Here is a 24,411-nt window from a genome sequence, read left to right as displayed (position 1 = left end):
AATAGTTTATATATAGTATTAGCTGCTATTAGTTAGTTTGGTCTAACTAAACTAGTGAAATAGTTATTAGTTGGGTATTCAACTATCAATTAGCTAAGTTATTAGTTAGATCTGTTTATATCCAAGGAGCTAATTATTAACAACTAACTATTAGCTCTATCTCTATTGATCCAAACAGGGTTTTAGTAGACCTATTTAAATCATCATCAGCTACATTCATTCCAAATTATAAGACATCTTAGCTTTCCTAAATTCGTTTCGCTGAAATTTGGCTTATGCTGATGCTTATGATGATTTGTTGTGAGAAGAAAATACTATTCGTTCACTGAAAAGTACTGCTGAAGTAGGTGAACAAGGCTTTAGATATACACTATGTCCAGATATTTAATAAAAGTAATATATCTAGTAAAACCAAAATATCTTATAATTTAGAAATAAAGAACTAAATTATTATAGTAGACTAAGGCCATGTTTGGTTCCTACAAATTTCTGTCACATCGAATGTTTGGACATATGCATGGAGTATGAAATATAGACTAATTACGAAACTAATTACACAACTTGCGACTAATTTGCGAGGCGAATCTTTTAAGCCTAATTAGTCCATGATTTGACAACGTGGTGCTACAGTAAATATATGCTAATGATAGATTAATTAGGCTTAAAAAATTCGTCTAGGAAATTAGCCTCCATCTATGTAATTGGTTTTGTAATTAATATATATTTAATGCTCCTTATTAGTATCTAAACATTCAATGCGACATGAATTTTAGAAGCGACTAAAGAACCAAACACCCTCTAACTGTGGATCTACTGCACATGCTCATATTGATTCCTTGGGCCAAAACAACAACGCACTAATTTTTTTTGTTCATTTTTTATATTATGATTAGTTTAGTGGTAGACCACTTGGAACTTGGTAATGCAATGAGATTTGTCCCAAATTCTCTTCTGTCTTCTGACAAAAATAAAGTGGTCTAGCTGTCCCTTCCATGTGGGGCTATCTCGAGAACTGCAGGTGGGCCCACCTCAAAGCCTCCCGCTCAAACGATTTCGAAATTTGAAACACCCCTTCCCCTAAATCTCAACCATTCCCAAATCCAAATCAGAGCGACCTTTCCTCTTGTTCTTGTCCCATCTACCCCGGAACCCGGATACCCCAAACCCTAGCCCTGCATCGCCTCCCGCTATGTCCTCCCGCCTCAAGGATCGCGGCGGCGGCAGGGCCACGGCCGCGGCAACCCGCCCGCTCACCCCGAAGCCCTTCTCCATCTCGTCATCCGCCCGGCGGACGACCGCCGCCGCCGGGAAGGAGAACACCGCGTCCAAGCCGTCCAAGCCCACCTCCGCCGTGCGGTGGTCCACATCGTCGCTCCCGCGGGCCAGCAGGATCCAAAGCTCGGTGGACTCCTCCAAGCTCGTCTCCACCCTTAGGGCTCCCGTGCTGCCGGGTAGGCCTTCCATCGGTAAGGATCCCGTGGTTGACGCAGGCTTGCGGCGGAGCGTCAGTGGTGGGATCAGGGATTCTTCTGTAGAGAAAGGAAGGAGGTCGGTTAGTGTTGTTGGATCCAGGGCCTCCGAAGCTAGGAGAGGGAGTGCTGGCGCTGGTGGTGATGACATCGGCAGAAGGGAGAGGTTTGATGCGAAGGCCAAGGGGTCGGACGAGATCAGCCGGAAAAGAGATGGCCTTGATTCCAAGGGGAAGCAGACTGATGAGATTGGCAGGAAAAGGGAGAGCTTTGATGCAAAGGCCAAGCAGATCGGTGGGAAAAGAGAGAGCTTTGGTGTGAATGTGTCGAAGCAATGTGTTGAGATCAAAGAGAAAACGGATGCATTCGTGAGTAGTATGAAGAAGCAATGCGAAGATTTTGGTGGGCGAAGAGAGGGCTCTGGTTTGAAGGCAAAGGCAGGTGAAGAAATCAATATGAAGAAAGAGGGGCCCAATAAATTGGTGAAGGAGATGCATACCAAAAAAGCTGATTCAGGAGAAGCTTCTTCCAAATCCGTGGAATGTTGTGCCACCCAGAAGGATGATGAGATAGGCAACACTTCTGTCATCCCTGTTTTCACTGTCCATGTGGTGGATTCAAATTTTGTCCCTGATCCAATAAGGAAACAGCAAAAGAATAATGAAGAGGGCAGGAAGCAGGAAGAAAAGGGAAAATTGGCAGACAGCATAAGAGTTTTTGAGAAAGTGGCTGCAGGTGGGGAGGGAGGGTCAGCAAAACCCGTGTCTGCTATGAACAGGTACCCAAGCAAACTTCATGAGAAACTAGCTGCACTGGAAGGGAGGGTTCAGAAGATTGCTACCGATATCAAGAAAACCAAAGAAATGCTCGATGAGAACAACCCGGACGAGCCAAAGCAGATCTTGTCAAATATTCAGAAGGAAATCACTGCCATTGAGAAGGCAATTTCTCATGTCAAGGATGATAATAAGATACAGCTGGGTACCGCAGATAGCAGTGAATGTGAGAGCTCTCACCCTGAAACAGCTGAAAAATGTACCATTACAAAGCCAGGTGACCTGAAGCAAGCTGGAAAAGGCTTGAATGCTGATGAGCTGGAGGCAAGGTTCTTTCCACACCACAAATTGTTGAGGGGTCGCATATCTTCGACTTCTACTCAACAGGAGTCATCTGTGGATATGAAGAAAGATTGTAATGGAAAAACAAGACCTGCTGCTTCTAACCCTGACGATGATGAGAATAGTATAGCCATGGAGTTTCTGGCTTCTTTAGATGGTGAAGAAAATGATTTCTTCAAGGATCGTCGAGCTAAGAAATTGGAAAAGAATAAGATATGTGAAGTAGCAGATGCTACCAGCAAGACATCAAGTCAAGGTAGCTCAAAGAATCCAGTTGGTCCCAATCATAAGGAGGAAATTGAATTGCTTGCTACAGAGGAGCTAGAAGAATTTGATGATCAGGAAAACAAGTCCTCCATGATGTTACAGGAAGAAACTGAGGAGTCATGCAATAGTCAGTTATCAGGTATAGGAAACAAGTCTTCAACTGGTGGATGGTTTGTTTCAGAGGGGGAAGCTGTTCTTCTTGCTCATGGAGATGGCACATGCTCCTATTATGACATTGCAAACCATGAGGTATTTGGTTATTTTCTACCTACATTTGCTCTGTTTTCATTTTTAATTGACATTTTGTTAGATACCCTGAGTGCTCACTGCTTTCAACTGAACTGATGCAGTTCAAATCTGAGTATAAGCCTCCCAGCATGGTATCGAATAATATGTGGGGTGATTGCTGGTTGATTCGTGCCCCAGGTGTAGACGGATGTTCTGGCAGATATGTTGTTGCTGCATCAGCTGGGAATGCATTGGAGCCTGGGTTTTGCAGCTGGGATTACTATACCAGAGAAGTAAAATCATTTCATGTTGAGGAGGAAGCTTCTCAAGCTTTTGCTCCAACATCCAGGGCTATTCTTGGTGCTCTCTCTAATGTAGGTTCATCAAGATCCAGCTCCACACTGTCAAATTCAGAAAGGCAGCAATGGTGGTATAAACCGTGCGGACCTCTCCTGCTTTCTACTGCTAGCAAGCAAAAGATGGTCACAGCTTATGATATACGTGATGGCGATCTTGTGATGAAATGGGAAGTTAGCAATCCAGTAATGGGAATGGAATACTCCAGCCCACTACAATGGCGTAGCAGGGGGAAAGTAGTAATTGCTGGGAACGAATCAATAGGGTTGTGGGATGTGAATTCACTTAACCCACAACCCTTGTTGTCTGTTGCTTCTGGTAAGAAAGTGTACTGCCTTCATGTGAATAACACTGATGCTGAGGTGGGCGGCGGAGTGCGTCAAAGGTAAATCAGTAAACCTTACATTACATTGAATGCACCAAGTATTAGGTGTATTAAAGACCCTATCAAGTTTACCTCAGCTTATGCTGTTGAAACTCGAAATTTTTCTTCTTTTTAGTATCAACAGCTTTTAATATCTCGTCTCGCTGTTGATGAAGTATCTGATTATCTGAAAGAGATGTATAAAAATATATTCTGTGACATCTGCCCTGGTCAAATCATTTAACACCTGCTTGTATGTGTTTTTTTTGCAGGGTTAGTTCATCTGAGGTGGAAGGAAATGATGGTGTTTTCAGCACACAGGAAAGTGTTAATGTATTTGATTTTCGTGTACCTGCTGGCATTGGGCTAAAAATAGCAAGACATGGTGGCACAGCAAACTCAATCTTCTCACGTGGAGACGCAGTATTTATCGGTAGCACAGAAGGAAGGCTGCAAATAAAAGGAGGGTTGAGATCACGAGTTCAGCAATACTCGTTGAGAAAGGGTAAACTTGTCGCCACCTATGAGTTACCAGAATTCAACGCTCATATCCATCACTCTGCAATAACCCAAGTATGGGGCGACTCAAATCTTGTCTTGGCTGCATGTGGTATGGGGCTGTTTGCCTTTGACACATTTAAGGAAGACATGCAGCCAACCTACAGCTTTGACCGTGGAAACACCATTGGAGTGAGAGAAGCTATTGGCCCTGATGATTTGTACTGTCCTACATTTGATTACTCATCATCAAGGGTTCTTCTTGTCTCAAGAGATCGTCCAGCACATTGGAGGTACTTGTAGGCTGTAGCTAGCTATTTAATGCTTATTTGTGTGCAATGTGTCAATGTGTGTCATGTAATATATGTACTTTATTTATGCTTCACATGTGGTGTTGGTGTCATCTGCCGTGTCAAGCATCTTGCTTTCACTGTACTGGCAGATATTATCTAGTTTTTACCCCTGCAATTATAAATTATTTTCACTCTTCTGTACCCTTTTTTTTATTATTTTGTGCTTCGCATGTTTTTATGTTCTTTCTCGGCTCTCAGTTGAAACACTATTTGTGGAAACATGGTTCAAATTCTGCTTGACGACCATATGTTTTCATGCAATATTTTTCAGTCATCAATTCCCAGATACATTCATAACTTAATGATTGACAAAATTAAGATCTTGTTAGTCAATTAACATGCAATAATTCTCATTCGACCAGTAAGTAAATCCACATCATCTTTCCTGACCAGAACGCCTCATGTTGTACCCTGGCGCCTCATCTACAATGCACCATCTGAGCTTATTCCATCTTAAAATCTGCAACGTTTTGTTCTTGTGCAGTTATGCTTCTGATTTTTTTTATTACCACTTAGACACCAATTCTTGCTCAAGCACTAGCAGGGACAGTGTATCCATTCCTGGAACTCTTCTCTCCCCCCCCCCCCCCCCCTCCTTTCATACTGGGAACATGTTGCCAAGTTCTTATTTTTGTCTTCATCAATCAGTTTCAAGTTCACGGAATGGTAATGGGACAGTCTTCACTGCTCTAAACTTTCCTGCGTTGGTTAAGTGTTCATTCTCCAGCCTGCAATACGATCAATATACATCAAGTTATAGCCAAACATTGAAATTGGGACTAATGTTTGCAGCTTTCTACTAATTCTCCCACCCACCCAATTACCTGTAGAAGTTCCAATGCCCTCGTCGGATAATTTCCAGCGAAGCGATTGAGAAATCCAGCAAGCGAGACTCCACCATTCCAAGATGGAGCTTCATTACACTCTCTGCCCAGGCTAGGCGCAGCACAAGGTTGAGCATCTGTGTTGTAAAGGCGTTAGCGCTACTGAACTTGGAATTCCCTAAATCAGTTCAGTAGTATTGGAAAATAGGTGAACAATGTATAGTACCATGGAAGCATAGTAGACTGACTTATTCTTCAGGATGAGTTGATCTCGGAGCCAAAAGTTCTTAGATTTTGGGTCTAAGAAGCCCCAGTCCATGACAAAATCCCAGTAGAGCTGGTAAATGGTGGCACCTGTAGATGATATTATGACCATCCACATCCAGAATGGTGTCGGTGTCGCAGCATACTTGAACCTAACAGCAGCTGCTACCATTGCTGATACGTACTTGCCCGCATTAGCAAGTTGGTTGAGATCATGACCTTCTTCCAGGTACCTTCTCAAACACTACCACATAGCAGCAGAACATTTAGTTTGAATTACTCTGAACAAATTGCTAAATGTTATAGTACATCACTAGATTCAATGTATACCTGCATCGCTCTCCAGTAGTATGGCAGGAAGGAAAGCACATATGCCAGGTTTTTGTATTGAGAGCTGCTGGTACAGCTTCCATACTCGTGAGTTCTAAAAGTTCCAGCCATGAAGTAGCACCCTGTGAACTCGAGGTGTCTTAACAGTGGGATCTGGAAAATAAGACACCTGAACTCATGAGAACCTGCACTGTAATGCTCCATGTCTAGTATACGACAGAGCAGTTTACCTGGCTGGTTAGCTGGTCAGCCATGAAGAAATCTGCCATCAGAACCTGCATTACAAGGCATCCTGGTAGATCAGATAGATGTTTCCAACACACAGTGTTCCTCTAAATTCCTTGGCCCTTACCTTGTAGAATGGAGAGAGTATGATGTTGCGCATGACGCGCATGAAACAGTAGCGCGTCGAGCGGTAGAAAATATTGAATGGGCAGAACAGAACCCCTGCTGACAGCTGAAACAGAGGCAGAGGGTTGTGGAGGACTGAAATCAGTACAACTTGTGTGTGTTACAGCAAAACAGATTCTCCAAATGGCCTGTGTTGCTTACAAGCAGAAGTGCCCCGGGCAGTGCGTTGGCGTAGGTTGCCCCAGCGTTCCTGAGGAACAGGTTGATGACCAGCGCTGCGACGACGGTGCACATGATGGATGCCGACACGAGGAAGGCGTCCCGGTGCGTCATGGCGGTGCTGGAGGAGAAATCGAATATGAAGTTGTGGTTGATCCTGGTGCTCTTCCACATGAAGAGGTTGCACCCATACAGGAAGACGTGCAGGCTGATGAGTGCAAACATACTGCAGAAGCAAAGGCCGTCAGCAATGGTACTTGGAGGTAAGATTGTACGTACATCCTAAAGCCTGAAGAGTTGGATTCAGAAATTGCCTGAAGACATGGTAAACAATCTCCATGTAGGCTGTGTTTCCGGTAGAAGAGAAAATGCCAGCGACATGGGCTAGAACTGAATATATGATGAATAAGGACACAAATGTGCCTGTGAACAGGCCTGAAACCACACACAAAAAATAACAGTATGAGCAACTCCACCAGATTGAGAAAATGCAATCCCATATATCTGTCAACTCAGTCTTGTAAGCTAGGGCGGCAACTCGCCTACGAGGAAGGTGATCATGTGGGTGTTCCTGGGCTGCTGCGGCTTGAGGTACTTCATGGCCACCTTCCTGTCGTTGCCCGCGAAATGCCTCAAGAAGATGGACTCCACCTCGTCTGCCAGCTGAAGCACCTGCTCGACCAGACCAGGTAAAATAAATCCCTTCTTCAGATACTACTAGCTTTCTTCAGATAAGTGTAGCATGCTCGTCAGATTTCAGTAGGATCTTGGATGTATGGTACCTTGTCAGAGCTGCTGAATGGCGACCTCTTCACCTTCTCAGAAAACAGGTCAGTTTTCCGCTGCTGCTCCGACACCTGGAATGGAATGCAGAGAATGAATTTCTTGTCATTTGTGGGTAGCAAAACTGAAGCACACACAAACACAGCGTGTGGCATCTGAATTCTTGGTACAAATCATGATATGCTACTAAAATATCTTACTATTTAAGTTGTTATCTGAATTCTGAATTCTTGGTACAAATGTTTTATGTTTACAAAACTTGCAGTAGTTTTTTTTTCTTTTAATAAGGGATGGATCTATCTATATTCCTGTACATGTGTTTAGTAATGTACCAGTCCCCTTTATTCTGCCTATTGTGGAGTTTGTTCTCTCTTGTACTCCATCCGTTTCAAAAGAACACATATATACGGCATACATGATGATGCCTAGCTAGTTGAGCAGAGCGCAGTACGCACCTTGACGAATTTCTTCAATATTTTGGTGAAAGCCTTCACATTGAGGGAGCTGCATCCGTCCATCCACACAGATACGCCACACAAATGAAACAAAAAAAAAGGCCTATCAATCCATAACCGCACAACAAAAAGTCCCTGAATTAACAACATGAGAAAAGGACAGGTCAAATAATAACATATCATAAACTACACTTGCTAGAATTAACAAGAGGAGAAAGGGACAGGTTTAGTAAAACAGAATAACCTAGTGCTAGTGCAGTAGAGCATGGCTCCGGTGTAGTACGTGGTTCACTCACTTCACAGTCACATGCTTCCCTCCATGCATTCAAAGTTTCAAACTGGCTCAAATTTGGAAACTTGCATGGATCCAATAGCAACAGAGCAGAGCAAGTGTTGAGAGTGACGTGTAGTGAGATGAACTGAACATGCAAGTGACGTGACGACAGACACTGTTGCAGCTGCCTATACGTTGGAGCGATCGAGTTTGCTCGTGCAACTGATCGAGAGAGAGAAAGAGAGAGCATCCAGCCATCCAGCATATCAAACATATATACCTGAACTTCTTGAGGAGTTCGAGGCCGCGGTAGAGGGCGAGGAAGGCGTCGCGGATGTTCTTCTCGGCGTGCTGGACCTTCTTGCGGTGGACGAAGGCGGCGGCGGGGTCGGCGCCGTCCTTGCGGAGCACGTTGACAAGCTCCTCCCACACCTTGAGCGCCGCCGGGCCGGGGCTGGTGGGCGGGATGTCGATGCGCACCGTGGCCGGCAGCTGCAGCAGCGCGGCGCGGCCCATGAGCTGCTTCCCGCTGCCGTCCTTCTTGGCCTTGCCCAGCCCGCCGCCCACGAAGCTGACGCCGTTGCCCTCCAGCGCCGCCATCACCTCCTCCGCCACCGCCGCGCCCTCCGCCACGCGCGCCTGCTGCAGCTCCACGCTCCCGTCTGCATTCGAGAATGCCGATCTGTCAGCAGTCAGGTCACGTGCGGGCATGCATGCGATCGTTGCGAGCATGTAAAGGCGGCGATCGGCCGGCCGCGGCCGGTGGGTTTCATGTGTGCCTACAGCTTTGACGTGCAGTGCAGACGTGACGTGGCTGTGGTTTTGGTCGGTCCACCTCACCTACCTGACATGGACTGCGGCGAGGCCACGAAGGGGGAGTAGAGGAGGTGGCGGCCGCTGTTGGACCCGTTCACGGACGGCGGCGACGAGGCCGTCCGGGCGAGCCGCGCCCGCCCGCGCCGTGACGCCGCGGCGTGGTCGGCGAGGATGCGCTTGACGTCGGCCAGGATGCGGAGCTGCTCGATAAGGGCGTCGCCGCGCGCCAGCATGTCCGCCTCCTTCGCCGCGTAGAACTTGTTCACCTTCTCCAGCTCCTCGTCCGCCTTCTCCAGAAACTCTTGCTCCTGCACATACATGTCATGTGTACGTACAAACAACGCGCCATGTAGTTAGTAACTTTTTTACTACTTATTAATAACAACAAACAGATTATTAAATAAATATATAATGAATAATACTAATATATAGTTTGGGTATGCATGCTATTATAGTACAACTCCAGAAGTCCTGGATGATTCATCAAGATGGACTATTACATTACATACATGCTTGTCCGTGGCTCGCATGAGCTCCCCTGAATCCGATTCCAAGCTCTCCGAGTCGTCGTCGTTGCCGTCGCCGCCCTCCTGCGCGCAAGCGTACGTACACGAGCGTCAGAAACACTCGACGACCGGTCGGCGACGCTGCCGCCGTATTTCTACTCACTCTCAAGACGTATGCATGCATGTACGGCTGGAGTGCAGTATGTATGTATGCGACGGCAGCGGCGGCGGCGACGACGACGCACGACACGAACGCACACGAGCGGCGGCGGGCGACACGACGTACTGGTGAGGCCGGCGTCAGAGCGAAGTGGGCGGCGAGGGCGCGGACGGGGTCGAGGACGGAGAAGCCGTAGCTACCGCTGCTGGAGTTGCTGCCGCCGCCGTCGCTACTTCTACCGCCACCACCGGCGCCGGCGGCTTCCCTCCCGGCGAGCAGCGGCGTCGCGGCGTCGCGGCGGGCGATCTTGATCCTCTTGACGAGCTTCTTGAGGCCCTTGTAGTCGACGAAGGCGGCCTTCCACTCGGGGATGATGCTGGCCTCGTACTCCCGCGAGAACTTCACCATCCTCCGCGACCGCCGCCAGCTGCCCCCCCTGCCGTATATGTAGTAGGCGGGCACGCCCGCGTGCGTGCCTGTCGTCCCTGCTTGCCGGCCGGAGGACCTCTCTTTCACATCAGCAGGGGAGAGCAGCAAGAGGGCCGGGGGACAGGGACAGGCAGGAGTGGTGGCGGAAGCAACCCTGCTGCGCGAACGGCTTATATAGATGGAGATGGAGATGGAGATGGAGGACAGAGGAGGAAGAGGAAGCGTGCCTTGCCGCCCGCTCAGAGAGATAGAGGTAGCTAGTGCGTGGTGCTGCAACGGCACCTAGCTAGCCCAGCCAGGGGATAACAATATTAGGTATGTAGAGGGAGAAAGGTAACCAGTGCAAAGGGGAATGAATGGATGAAGAAACTGGTGGAATGTGCATTGTGGATGCATGCCTCCTCCTCCTCCCGCTGTTGCTTGTAGTGGAGATCGAGCTTGCAATTTTTATTCATGCTCCCACAATGCACTCTTTTCTCTCTCTCTCTCTCTCTCTCACACACACACACACACTCATGTAAATAATAATATTTGTTGTGTGCGTGTCTATATATATAGATATAGATTTTGTTAGAAAAAAAAGAATGTTTCGGTCACCCTAGTGGCACAGCTCTCTTGCCGCTTCTTTATATATATATATATATATATATATATATATATATATATATATATATATATATATATATATATATATATATATATATATAGAAAATGGAATGTCTCTGCGGTCGGTCGCACACAGCAGACACGCAGACAATGTGTAGATAGATGTATTATTTTGAAAAAAATATAACGTCTTTGATCTCGGCTGCACGCAGCCAATGTATAGATGGATGACGCACGCCGCAGCAATATAGATACATATATATAGATATATTATTGATAATAAAATATGTTAGGAGCGTTGGCAGAAGGAAGAAAAAAAACATGTAAATAAGACAGCGATGAATTACTAGGTTGATGAGTCAGAGTTGCGTTTTGCAATGAGGCCGGCGAGCCGGTCGCCTTTATTTGTTTGTTGGCATAAGAAAGGAAAGTTGGGGCCGGGCGTTTTGCATTGCTTTCGTGCATGCCGCGCCATCTTCCTGGCGAAAAGACAGGTGGATCCATGGCTGGCTCAGGGATTGCAGCATTGCGTGCCAGGCATTCAGCAGGCCGGGCGATCTGGGTCTCTGTGCAAGCAACGCAACGCCTGCTTGTGCTGCTGGCTCATCGTCATCAGCTGCGTGCAATCCGTGAGCTTGGATATATGATCGGAGGATTACTGGTGCCGTAAAACACTCTTGTTAAGTTCAACAATCCTTGTTAGCGCAGTGCACTAGGTACGTTACAGTGACAGGTCACTGCCTGCGTGCATGTGTGTAATGCACCAATGCTGCATGCTTTACACATCTCCGTCGCAAATGTCACGATCGCCGATGGTGGTGGTGGTGGTGCATGCAGCAGGCCGGCCGCCGGCGAGGCGAGGCGAGGCTCTGACGTGGCGGTGACGCGCCGCAACAGCATGCGCACCTGAGTCCTTTTCTTATAGATTAATTAAACTAACAAACACGATCGTGAGTTCTTGGGATTGATTAATTACTGTTGCGTTCACACGGATTTGTGTGTGTGTTTTCAGAGGCCGGGCGGCCGGCGGATGGGAGCACGAGCAATAGGTGAAAAAGCGGATCGGATCGAGGAGTGTATACCAACAACTCGGATGGTGACGACGAGCGACATACAGTGAGAGCAGCTGGCGCCGTGGCCAGACCTGTTCATGTCCCGATGAATTGACACCGCGCTGACAAGCAGGCCTGGCTTGTAATAATCGATTTTAAGCACCCACCCAACGGTATGTGTGCCCTTACCCCTTTGGGCAAAAAATCCCGCGTTCTATTTTTTGTGTAAATTAATATTGGCTTTGTGTGTATGTCAAAAAGAAAACATTAACTTTGTACAGTGTAGTAGTTGCCAATGGCGAGGCTATCGCCCTGCCACTCCGAGACCCCGGGCTCGGCAAGTGGCGAAGCTTGGAGGAGGGCATTTACTTTTTCGTTACATACAAATTATCTAGGTCATTCCCAGGGCTTAGCGAATCGCGCAAAAATAAATTACATATATATATATCAAAGAAAAAACATTCGTGCATAGTGAAAATCGTCGGAGCAGAGCTCCTAAAAGTTTTTGGCGCTGCGTCAGTGTGCATGCATGACTGGTGATGTTGTAGCGTCCCGCGCTTTCCCGCAACCGAAAACGCGCTGTTGCCACACCATCGTGTTCGATCTGGCTGCTTAGGCAATATATAGCGTGTCCCAATGCCAAGCAACGCAGGCGGAAAACCTGCGAGCGTTGCCAAGCTTTTTGGAGTCTTCCTGTTCAACTATCTGCGCGCTGGCATACGGTTGACAGTGAGCGTACCAGGATGGGGAAGCTAACGATCCAAGCCTCGCTTTTAGCCACGCGCACGGGCTACCTCTGTTGCGTTGCAAAGGGTCAATGCAAGCGAAACTGCTTTCAACTGATGGTGAGCAAAAAGCATGCGTCGGCCTTAAAAGAATGCCATTCTTGTTTTTTTAGGAACCAATCAATTTTAAATTTAACAAAGTTTATATAAAACAATACCATTTATCATGTAAGGAGCTAAGTAAACATAATTCAATATAAAATTGTTTAAAGGATCGAAACGACAATCAAAGGAGAGGGTGAATGAAAGCCTCGAAATTCTCTTCTCAGCAATGACAACTAACAAAGAGTGAGGTCTATATTTTGTTACGACACATGAACCTCTCAAACACACATAGTCAAAGTCTTGTAATCACAACGAATCTAAGGATCTTAGAAATTAGGTTAGACAGATGTTTGAAAAAAACGGTGGTCAAAACGCACCACTCGGGACTCGAAGAACAAATGTCGAAACCTAATCACATGACCTCGTAAAACCGTGAAATTTGGTGGAGGGGTTTATAACATTACAGAGGACATCTTCACCAAAAGTTACCTCAATTGGAGCAAGTTTGAAAAACTAGCATGGGCTGGTTTTCGCTATTTTCGGCAAAATCTCCTCCAAGAAAAAAAATCAACCTCAATTCAAATAAGCACAAAAAATTACAAAACATTGCACACACCCTAACTAACCCATTTTGAAGCTATCCTAAAGAGATCAATGAAAAAAAAAATTAAAGCTTAGATGGTAATTTCAAAATCCCTCTCTCAAATTGGGTTTTGCCTCCAAATGGGGATTTCTAGGTGCTCGTGGAAAATTTGTCAAAGGCATTGGCTATATGTATTTCCCAGCCCTCATAGCTCCTAAAGATCATTCAAAGATGTCCCAAAAATCTCAACACGAAGGTATTGAAGAAAATCATCAAAAAGGCTAAAAAAAGGATGATTGGAACTGTGGCTTCAGGCCATGATTTAAAAAAAAATTCCAAGGATGCCAAAGTACTCTGAAACCAAGCTTACAACTTATCCAAAATAGCAGATCGAAAATCACCAAAAAAAGGCTCCAAAAATCAACAAAAAAAAGAAATTTTCAGATTTGGAAGAGGAGAACAAATTGAGCATGAAATTAAACTTTAGATTACTTCAAGATGTGCGATCACAAGCCACTCTTAGCAGATCTAAAGCCTGGATGACAAAAATCTCAAATCAAAGAGCCTCTCCTCTCTCCCTCTCTCTAGATCTAAGCAAAAACTATGCACCTAACAAAAGAGAGTCCAATCCTTCTAATCCCCCAAGTTGTGTCCTCACAACCAGCCATCTTTCATATATATGAACACTTGCCTAGTTCCCAAATTTCCTTTACAGGAAGTACTCATCCCAAATAACTGAGGGGTAAAACCATCCAAGCTTTCATCATTGATACAATGGACCCGGTGCCTTCTCGATTTCGCTTCGTCTCGGCGCAAGCTTTGAGATTCCACCATATCTCCGCCGATCTGCTACTCCCCAGTTTTGATGAGGCCCAAATCGGTCAAATCCGCTACTAATGATTTTGAGGCCCAAACCACTAAACACTCCATACATGGTTTTGGACCAAACCGGTAAACTCTCATGCATGCCTAGCCAAGCGTGACCCACCGATGTCAAAGCGTGTCCAACCTCCATGTCCTCGGCCGGCTCGGCGGTCCACCAAGTGCTTGCAAAGCCTCGTCGTGACTTGATCCAACCCTGTCCATGACTCTGGTTGACTCCGTCTTCATCATCCATATACTCTTGCTCCTCATGTGCCCAATGTGAGACGCACATGGTCCATTCTCTGGCCTCCGGTCCCTCGGTCCAAGCCTTTTCGTCCGCCCTTCACCGCTACCAATCCATCGGGCATGAACCAACACTTAACCACCTTCTCTATCGCTGTTGATAGTCTTGGCGCACCCAACACCTACACATTCGTAAGCCAAAAGACATGTTACACAATGCGCATGACACAACTCGACACGACACCTCGGTAAGCCATTAGCATAACCAAGCATATATCAAATATGGACTCAATCAGAAAAGGCTCAAACCTCCCAACTTTTGTGTCAATCATTCATAATACTCCATCCGTTCTAAATTATAAGTCGTTTTAACTTTTTTTGGTACATCATTTTGCTATGCATTGTCTGATGCATAGCAAAATGGATGTACCAAAAAAGTTAAAACGACTTATAATTTAGAACAGAGGGAGTACATGGATTTGACCAAGGCACTTCTCAACTTGGACCCTCTCTATTTATTATAAATAAACATTGATACCATTTTCTATAGACTATTAAATTAAGAAAAGTTGACTTATTCAAATATAGGATTGCATTTTTTTTTTTACGCAGAGCGTATGCACGCACGCTACACGGCCTAGAGTTAGTCTTCCAATCCTGGTGGTTTGATGCTGGGAGCCAAGCCAAAGTCATTCGGCACAAACCACAAAAGGCTAGCTTGTAGGCAGACAAATGGATGGATATATAGATAGCTTAATTCAGCAATGCAAGTCACAGGACTGAAAGACCATTCATGACCTTGTAATACAGTTTTATGTCGTCCGTTACTTTTCACTTTTACGAGTTTATATTAGGACAAACATGCCGCCTCTACTAATATAATTCTGGCAAAACTCCTGCCAGCTTTAAGTTAAAAAGAATAGGACTGAAAGCTCACATGGATCAAGTTAAGGACAATGCATCATTTGCTCTTGTTCCTTTAATTTATTATTACTTTATTTTTCCCTCTCGGTCAGAAACTACGTGCACAACTTATATTTCATCAAATAAATAAGGCTATGAGTTTATTGACAAGAATATTGACTGGCGATGACAAGGACACTAATGCTCATGCAGACGTTTTTTTTGAAACATTAAAAAAAACGCATGCATGCGATCTGCCCTGCACAACTGACTAGTGGGTCCATACATTGTCGCAACTACGTAGAGTATATGTACATTGTCAGTTATGTCAGCACTTCAAGCACTATCCATTTTTTCCTCCGGACGCTGTTCACCTTCGCTGGTCCTGTGCCAGGGTCAAAACCGTCAACTGCTCCATCAGCCAAGCGTCCAAGTGTGCACGCATACCGAATTTTTTATTTTTTTTGACCTTTTTTTTTTGAAAGTTTTTCACAGATATGCCTCTTGAGGTATGCTTTCGAAATCTGGACCCTTAGCTCAGCGCCATTGCGAGTTTACACGTCTCGGCGTCAAAGGGTTTGGCGCCTAGGTCGGGGGGCCACGTCGGCATCAAAGTAGAGCCGGGGGTGACATGGTAGCAAGCTCGGCTCCGTAGATCATGGCGCCGAGCTTGGCGCCGTAGATCTTGGCATCGAGCCCCGTGTTGTGCCTAGTGAAGGGGTACAACGGCTCTATTTCGTGGGGGCTTCTATTTAAGCCCCACAGCCGTCTCAAGCTCACTCTCTTGGCCATTTGCATTGACATAGAAACCTTGTGAGCTTAGCCAAAGCCCTCACACTCATCTTCATCATTGATTCATCATCTTTATGAGATTGGGAGATAATCCAAGTGCATTGCTTGAGTGTTTGCATCTAGAGGCACTTGGTGTTCGTGTTTCGCTGCGGGATTCGCTTGTTACTCTTGGTGGTTGCCGCCACCTAGACGGCTTGGAGCAGCAAGGATCGTCGAGCGGAGGGTGGTGATTGTCACCGGCTCTGATCGTGGTGATTGTGAGGGGTTCTTGACCTTTCCCCGGTGGAGAGCCAAAAGGTACTCTAGTGAATTGCTCGTGGCTTGTGTGATCCTCATATTGTGTTGGTTGGGCGGCACCCTATTGAGGGTTTGGCGTGTGATGCCAATTAGCGTATGAACCTCCAAGTGAGTGAATCGCCACAACGAGGAGTAGCTTGCCGACAAACAAGTGAACCTCGGAAAAAAATCATTGTGTTCATTATTTGATTCTGAGATGATTAGTCTTTATTGATATTCATTCTTGTGATTGTTTGTCTCCTTTCTCAATACGGCGGTATAAATATCTTGCTCACTCTCTTTACATTACCGTAAACTAGTTGTCAAGCTCTTTAGTGTAGCTACTTGTGAGAGCTTGTTAGTTTGGTTAGTGTGGCTCTTTAGTTAGCTTTTGAGAGCACACTAATTTAGTGTAGTGTCATAGCTATTGTGTGGATAGAAACTATATAAACTAGAATTATGGTAGGTGGTTTGCTTTTTAGTAGGCTAGCGTAACACTTGCTTCGCCTCTTAATTGTCTAACCGGTTTGTTAAGTGTTGTTGTAAAAATTTTAATAGGCTATTCACCCCCCTCTAGCCATTAGGACCTTTCAGCGTTGACTTACACAAGTAAGTGTTTTGCTATTTCAATTGTCTCGTGATGGTCCATTTCCATCAATTCCTATATAAGATGAAGTAATGATGACATACGTGCACTTTTAATATGGTGACATGTACATGGATTGAGAAGAATGTGCATGTATGGGCATTTTTTGTTCTCATCATTATGGCAAGTTATAGGACTATGGGTTCAACCCATTTCGTGATCTATTTTCTCTTCTTTCTTTGGAACCCACGTGGTAACATTTTTCATAGTGAAGCTTACATATGATGATACTGTTATGTATGAATTCTTCAATAACTCTGTTCCTTTCTTGTGAAGCTTACATCAAATAGTCGCGTCATATAGCTTAGGCGCCATCGTTTTATAGCATCAATTTCATCCTTAAGAAACTAACATCTTACGTGACGTGTAGGTTGGATCGTCAAAAGAACAGGAAGATTTTTTATTGGGAGAAGCACCACCAGTACTACGTTGAATAATGGGAGCTGTTACACGACAACGTGGATGAAAACAACGAGCCGCACATGAAACATGAGTATAGGCGCTACTAAGCTTGGTACCAAGGTGCGACACGTTGCAGGCTGAGGCTACAATGGACAGAAGATGACTACACCGACATCGAGTCCTCCGACGATGAAGGCACGGCTTACGACCAAACTACTCATGTAGGAAGACAGGTGGAGGCAGGACCAATCTTGGATATAGTGGTAAGTCAATTGCCTTATTTTTCTATATTAAGTTGCATACCAATACATTGTGCATTTGATGTCTCTATTTTATTTAGTGGCACCTTCGAGTCGTAGCATCCTTATAATTAATTTAATCATGCAAAATAATCATGCCTTCAGAAGAGGACCGGATGGAGTTTGATGCATGACCAAATGGATATTATGATGACCTATAGGTGACGGTACAAATTCTGATGGGTTTAGTCCTAGTAGTTGTTTAGTGATTTTTTCTTCTACAAAAGAAAACAAAACTTGTTGCTATCTGTTGAGAAGTAAATGTAGGAGTTTTAATTAGAAGCTAGCTTTATTAAAACAAGCTTTGTTTGGAGTTTTATAAGAAAAAAACAAGCTTTGTTTGTAATTTTAGAAGAAAAAAGTTCCTGATTATGGTTAGTTCATTACTTAATGTTTATGTTTGGTTATGGAGGAGGCAACACACCACCACAATCTTACTAAGAACTTTGTTGTAGGGCAATACCCTCAAATGCTCGGTTGAAGACATTGAACGCTTTCTTTCGAGAGTCAGGGACGACGACACGCGTAGCTTCCTAGATGTAAGATTCAAAATATTCTTTTAAATATATTACTAATACGTTAAATTCTTTCAGTTAACATAATTTTGTACAACAGAGACTGTCACATCGGCTATGCCATACGGCTGCTCGTTGTGGTTGCAGAACAGCCACGACGCAAGACGTGCACGATCCTTCCACAGGTAGAGGAGGCTTAGGTTCGTCTAACCAAACACCTATAGGGTCTATAGGCATTGCGTACGAGGGCGAGGACGGGGACGAGGACGACGATGAGGTGGACTAGAGGCACGAGGAGCTTGGCCTGTTTTAGCTCCAGGATGCTCCCTCGACTCAGCCTACATAGCCTTCAAGCACTAGGCGACACTGTCCACCTGACCCTTACACTCTAGGCACCGACGCTCTTGGTCACAAGGGTAAGAGTAAGACTAGGAGGCAGTGAGGGTTTGTGGTAGATGTTATTATGTACTATTATGGACTTTGTGGACTTTCATTATGAACTATTGTGGACTGTATGGACTATTATTATCGACTATGAACTACTATAGACTATAATTATGGACTGTGTGGACTATTAATATGCTCATGTATATAGTTTCAGATGAATGTGGCATATATTTGTATGTTTGAACATGTTGTATTGAGGTATTGAGGTTAAATATTCATCTCATATTTGTGTATGAATTGCATAAAAAAATAGGGAAAATTTTGCCGAAATTTTCTGCCTAAAATACGTATTAATCAGCGCCATCAGTTTTTCTGGTTCATTAAGTAATCAATTTGTTTTTTGTTATGAGTATGCATGTATGCCTCTCGGCCTACTGCATTGGTTGAGATTATCTTTTCTTTCATATAAAAGAACCGAACATGATTATGTACTACATTGGTTGAGATTTTCTTTTCTTTCCTTCCATTTTATGCAAAAGAACTAAACGTGATTACGTATATTGCATGCGTGTGAGCTAGTCTTGCATGCGAGTGGCCGAGCACTGAGCCACAGTAGAGTAGACTATCGGGCAGGTACGTTTATGTCATCGTCTCCAACTGCAGTTAGTAAAATAATGTAGCATTTACAGTGATTTGTCATGTCACCGTCGAATAGACTTCTCAGTGTCCTTCAAAATAGTGATTGAAGTCTGAAATCGAATAGGCTTTTCAGTCATGGAATCTAGGCTCTCTAGTGTCCTACGATGTAGGCTTTTATGTGATTCTAGACTTTCTAGGAGCATTTACAGCACAATACAATGGCTAGCAAACCTGTCTTTGCCTATATATATGTGTTCTATGATGCATTGCTAACCAAAAGAAAAATCAAACTAGTATTCGGTTTCATTGGAGTAGGAATATCTGGAGGGTCATCTAGAGGAAAGGTTTCGAGAGTGGGAGAGGAAAGGGGGGACAAAGGGAACTCCTATTGTGTGGAAGGGGTCTCTTGGGACTGATTTCTTTGAGGAACCAGTGTATCAGTTTCCCCCTGAGAGCAAGAGTGATTTCACTAAAGAGTGCTCTCTCAGAGGATACGATAACAGCAAGGAAGATTGGCCAAAATACATGCATGGTGAGGACTGTTTAGTGCAGATGTTCACCGAGGGGATCGACAGAGGTCGTTGCTTCTTCAAATGCCCGCGAGTATGGGTAATCGCTATTACATTTCGTTTATTAAATATATTTCTCGAATACCCTTACAATTCACAGGACATACTTATTGTAGTCTTTCGAGTCTAAAGAAAACTATGGGTTCACTAGGTGGGTCGATCCTCGACCAATTTATCCGCATCAGTAGTACATCTACTACCTGCAGGACCAAACCTTCGATCTACAAAGGGAAGTTAGCAGCGGGTATAAGGAAGACGAAGACGACGACAACAACAATGGTGCAAGTTCAGAAGAGGCACTCTACAATGATCCATATTGCACCTGCCCTAATCACAAGAACAAGGAGCCTCCGCCGTCACCTCCGCCACCACTACCACCAACAATGGGAGGCTACTGTGGAGAAGGTGCAACATAATTTGCTATGTGACCACACTACTATAACGACCCTATCTTATTCACATGGCACATCCATGTGTTTATTGTTTGGTTTAATTACCTAAGGCATGTTAGATTTAGTCGAAGGAACTATGTACCCTTGTTTGGTATATGTTCTCACATGTCATTTCGTGTGCTTGTTGTTCACTTCAATTACCTAAGGCATCTTAGGTTTAGTTCAGGACCTCTGTATCCTAATTCGGTACATGTTCTCACATGCCATTTCATGTGTTGTGTGTGTTGAATTATATAATGCCCTACTTCGTTAGGTTTTGTTTGCAGTACGTGATCATATTTCACTACGTCCGCAATATTAAACTGAATATTATGACCACAAATAATGAAAACAACTACATAATGAAAAGTCCAATACTACGACACATTAAACAACACAATAATACTATAAGTATGTGCCGACAAACTAAATAACACAGTACATGATCTAAGCATGTTCATACTTAAAGTGCATTACATGACAACACAATAAAAAATCCAACAGTAGACAACATTCTTCATGAATAAACCATAGAACTAGAAAGTAATGGAGACTATTGAGTGCAACGAGGCCACTTTCCCTTCCTCAGGGCATTGGGATTCTCCTCCATCGCTGCTTTCGCTCAGCGTGCACGTTCAAGCTTCTTCTCTCTCCTCCCTGTACGTAGCAACACGCCTCCTTTCTTCCTCTTCCTTGTGCTCCTTTTCTGCAGCCTCCTCTCTGTGTCTCTTCTCCATCATCTCTTTGTCCTCTACCTCCCACCGCAACAGTTTTGCATCCATTCCTTATCTTCAGGCTTGATCTCAGTGTCGATCCACTGCTCAAAATCACAGAGCGGTGGAGGGGTCTGCAACAAATGCAATTGTTACAAAACAAAAAAATCATGCAAAATGTCATATGACACAAAATAATTATTACACAACATCAATTCATCACCATCTTTTTAATACGGCGCTGACAAAGTGTAGGCTCAAACGCAAAATTAGAACACATCCAATACATCTACCTATACGTGTCCTCTTCATCGGACTTGCTATCTTGCAAGGATCGCCGCAAAAGCACATAGACACTGGAACACCACTAGGCAGAGGCAGTGGGTCAAAGACATTTCCGGTCATCCGGCCATAACTACAATTTAGTCATTTTCGTTCTAAGAACCGAAAGCAATTAACATTAAACCCTACACCTAGGGTTTTCCATTTGATCCACAACAATGAACCTATAACATAACAACGTGCGCTGAGGTTACCTTGGTTTTCTAGCTTTTCCACGTCTTTACATCCCACGGTTGTATAATATAAATATTAAAATTGAATGAAACCATAAGTAATGACGATTCGTAAGTTGAAAAATCCGACTAATATATACCGAATCGATGTGAAAAAAAAACTAGGAGGGAGCGAGGATACCTTGCCCTCGAAGATTTACGGATCAAATCAAAGTTTCTAAGGTCCAATATGCCGATTCGTGAGGTAAGGCAAAGTGGGGAGAGAAAAAACCCGAGAGGAGGAGAAAGAAGAGGAAGAAGGCTCGGGCAGGAAGGTTGGGCGCCGGGTTAAATCACCACCTCGGCACCATAGATCTTGGCGCCGAGAACGGCGCCAATAACCACAGCGCCAAGCTCGGCGCTAATAACCCCGGCGTCGTGCTGCCTGCCAGGTCAGCGTCCACGCCACCAACGTGGCCCCGACCTAGGCGCCAAACCCTTTTATGTCGAGACTTGTAAGCTCGATGCCACAAACGATGGTGCCGAGCTAAGGGTCCAAATTTTGAAAGCATATCTCCAGAGGCATATTTGTGAAAAACTTTCAAAAAAAAAAAAAGGGGGGGCCAAAAAAATAAAAAATTCACGGCACAATGGCACAGGCATCACACGCATCATTCCTTGCTTCTCTGTTCTCCGCTGGAATCTTCATCCTGGTTTCATGAAACCTAGTCACTGAGCACAAACTGGAGAAAAAGCAAACTTCAAGGTGCCTGAGGATCGGCCGGAGCCTTGTAGAGATAGCTTAAACAATTCTGAAGAAACCTCACCAAGCCACCAACGTTGCAAGACACTGGCTAACGCCTCCTTTTTAAGGGCCAAATGCTCCTCAGCATGAACGCATGGCAAAAATAAAGCCCCTTTTGCTATGCCTGTTGCTGCTGTTACTGTTGCTGCTGCTGCCATTTCATGAGTGTCCACTCGAGCACAAACAAATGTGACCCAAAATGAAAGAGAGGCTGAGAGGCTTCCCTTTTTTTCAGAATGGAAAGATCATTGCATGGCTGCAACAATTGGTAGTGCTCTCCCTTCTCCTAAGCCATCCCATCCCCTATTGGTCAATGCTTACGCAAATAAGAAAAAAGAGGCCACTCTGATCGACCCTGAAAGCTTCACCCCACTATCTTGCTGGTGTTGAAATATTGTATACTTGGCCTCTTGGTACGACCCATGTTTAGGCTAATCATTGGCTAAGTTGCCTTGTCTCCTATTCCATTTTAGGTTGCAGGACAGCAGGAGCCACGTAATTGGTAACATGTCCATAGTTTAAATTTGTTATTGCAGTATGAGTCTGAATTTAACTCGTGCACGCCTTGTTTTCATTCTGAGCGTATATGAGTGGGTAAGTTCAGAAAGCACCAATGCATGCCACAATTCTATGGCTGATTGCACACAGCTTCCTCTTGATTGCACTTTAATTCACCATGGATTGGAATGGAAAACTCTGAAACTCTATTAATTTAAAATAGTGCTATGTGATTTGGCTACAAACTTAAAAGATAGAGCAAAGCCAATCGTCCACGAACTCATCAAATGCTTGGTTTGAGAAACCACCACGTCCTAGATGAGGTGGTACGGTGCATCATCATGAATTCATCTTTGGTGAAATGACTCAATTCCTAATGCTCATCTATTCCACAGACCGATATGTATTATTATTGTATTAACATCCACTGTCATGGCTTGGGCCGTTGTCAGTGATACTTAGCATTTGTCTTGAAGTTTTTTTTCCCAATTTATTTACAGTGTATGTATGGCAAGTTAACTTTATACCCTACTAATTAACGAATCTGTAATCTTCACGTAAGTAAATGGGCTTTTGCGTGCTTAAAGATATTCCACAAACCGATATGTATTATTATTGTAATAGCATCCACTGTCATGGTTTGGGACGTTGTCAGTGATACTTAGCATTTGTCTTGAAGTTTTTTTCCCAATTTATTTACAGTGTATGTATGGCAAGTTAACTTTATACCCTACTAATTAACGAGTCTGTAATCTTCACGTAAGTAAATGGGCCTTTGCGTGCTTAAAGATATTCCACCTAAGAACGTGCATCCTTTGAGGCTTTTATCCGGATACCCTGCATGGATCCGGGGGAGTTTCATACGTTTCGGGAAGCTAGAGAGTTGCGATAATGATGGATGATCCCTCGGAGGCTCGTCGGACTCCATGATCGATCCAACAAAACCAAAGCAATCTTTTTTCCCCGGACTTGTCGAGTTCATGTTGTTCTCGATGAGAATCGAAAAACAAACACATTGTGTTGCTGTCTTTCAGTCCAGTTTCGCTGCAGGTTCTTTCTGTTTTTGGCTCTACATAATGTAGCTGTCATAGCGGCATATTGATAAACAGCGCATAAATTGAGATGCCATGGTCATGAGATGTCCATAGATTTGTATGAGCCTTTTGCTCCAACTGAATTTTGTTTTGCTCCCATTACAACAACCAAGGGTGTATTCCAGCATGACGTCGTTTACGCTTTAGCAAAGCTCCAACTGATAGGTACTTCATGAGAAAAGGTGGTAACATGTCCATAATTTAAGTTTGTTATTGCAGTATGAATCTGAATTTAACTCGTGCACGCCTTCTTTTCATTCTGAGCATATATGAGTGGGTAAGTTCAGAAAGCACCAATGCATGCCACAATTCTATGGCTAATTGCACACAGCTTCCTCTTGATTGCACTTTAATTCACCATGGATTGGAATGAAAAACTCTGAAACTCTATTAATTTAAAATAGTGCTATGTGATTTGGCAACAAACTTAAAAGATAGAGCAAAGCCAATCGTCCACGAACTCATCAAATGCTTGGTTTGAGAAACCACCACGTCCTAGATGAGGCGGTACGGTGCATCATCATGAATTCATCTTTGGTGAAATGACTCAATTCCTAATGCTCGTCTATTCCACAAACCGATATGTATTATTATTGTAATAGCATCCACTGTCATGGTTTGGGACGTTGTCAGTGATACTTAGCATTTGTCTTGAAGTTTTTTTTCCCAATTTATTTACAGTGTATGTATGGCAAGTTAACTTTA

At 44.3% G+C, this 24,411-nt stretch overlaps 2 protein-coding genes across 2 annotated transcripts; one reads left to right on the top strand and one right to left on the bottom strand.

Annotated features, from left to right (window-relative positions):
* Positions 1–1,004: 1,004 nt before the first annotated feature.
* Positions 1,005–4,786, top strand: LOC136467981 (KIN14B-interacting protein At4g14310-like). The gene is made up of 3 exons (XM_066466831.1): positions 1,005–3,103; positions 3,205–3,824; positions 4,076–4,786. The coding sequence occupies exons 1-3, from the start codon at positions 1,190–1,192 to the stop codon at positions 4,602–4,604; spliced, it is 3,063 nt and encodes a 1,020-aa protein (XP_066322928.1). The 5' UTR covers positions 1,005–1,189; the 3' UTR covers positions 4,605–4,786.
* Positions 4,787–4,976: 190 nt separating this feature from the next.
* LOC136467982 (phosphate transporter PHO1-2-like) lies at positions 4,977–10,251 on the bottom strand. The gene is made up of 15 exons (XM_066466832.1): positions 9,763–10,251; positions 9,480–9,560; positions 8,999–9,278; positions 8,435–8,816; positions 7,881–7,929; positions 7,425–7,499; positions 7,185–7,314; positions 6,957–7,077; positions 6,625–6,868; positions 6,425–6,529; positions 6,303–6,347; positions 6,073–6,225; positions 5,705–5,986; positions 5,479–5,615; positions 4,977–5,382 (listed from the first exon to the last, which is right to left on the bottom strand). The coding sequence occupies exons 1-15, from the start codon at positions 10,042–10,044 to the stop codon at positions 5,295–5,297; spliced, it is 2,454 nt and encodes an 817-aa protein (XP_066322929.1). The 5' UTR covers positions 10,045–10,251; the 3' UTR covers positions 4,977–5,294.
* Positions 10,252–24,411: the final 14,160 nt, after the last annotated feature.

The sequence above is a fragment of the Miscanthus floridulus genome, chromosome 7 (genome assembly GCF_019320115.1).
Source record: "Miscanthus floridulus cultivar M001 chromosome 7, ASM1932011v1, whole genome shotgun sequence".
Lineage (NCBI taxonomy): Eukaryota > Viridiplantae > Streptophyta > Magnoliopsida > Poales > Poaceae > Miscanthus > Miscanthus floridulus.
The sequence above is the reverse complement of the archived record's forward strand: the minus strand, read 5'-3'. Positions and strand labels throughout refer to the sequence as shown.

Coding starts and splice junctions, on each gene's coding strand:
- LOC136467981 (XM_066466831.1), top strand. CDS start 1,190: ATGTCCTCCCGCCTCAAGGATCGCGGCGGCGGCAGGGCCACGGCCGCG. Junction 3,104..3,204: donor ATGACATTGCAAACCATGAG/GTATTTGGTTAT, acceptor GAACTGATGCAG/TTCAAATCTGAGTATAAGCC. Junction 3,825..4,075: donor GGCGGCGGAGTGCGTCAAAG/GTAAATCAGTAA, acceptor TTTTTTTTGCAG/GGTTAGTTCATCTGAGGTGG.
- LOC136467982 (XM_066466832.1), bottom strand. CDS start 10,044: ATGGTGAAGTTCTCGCGGGAGTACGAGGCCAGCATCATCCCCGAGTGG. Junction 7,500..7,880: donor TATTGAAGAAATTCGTCAAG/GTGCGTACTGCG, acceptor ATTCCATTCCAG/GTGTCGGAGCAGCAGCGGAA. Junction 5,383..5,478: donor GGGCATTGGAACTTCTACAG/GTAATTGGGTGG, acceptor ATCGTATTGCAG/GCTGGAGAATGAACACTTAA.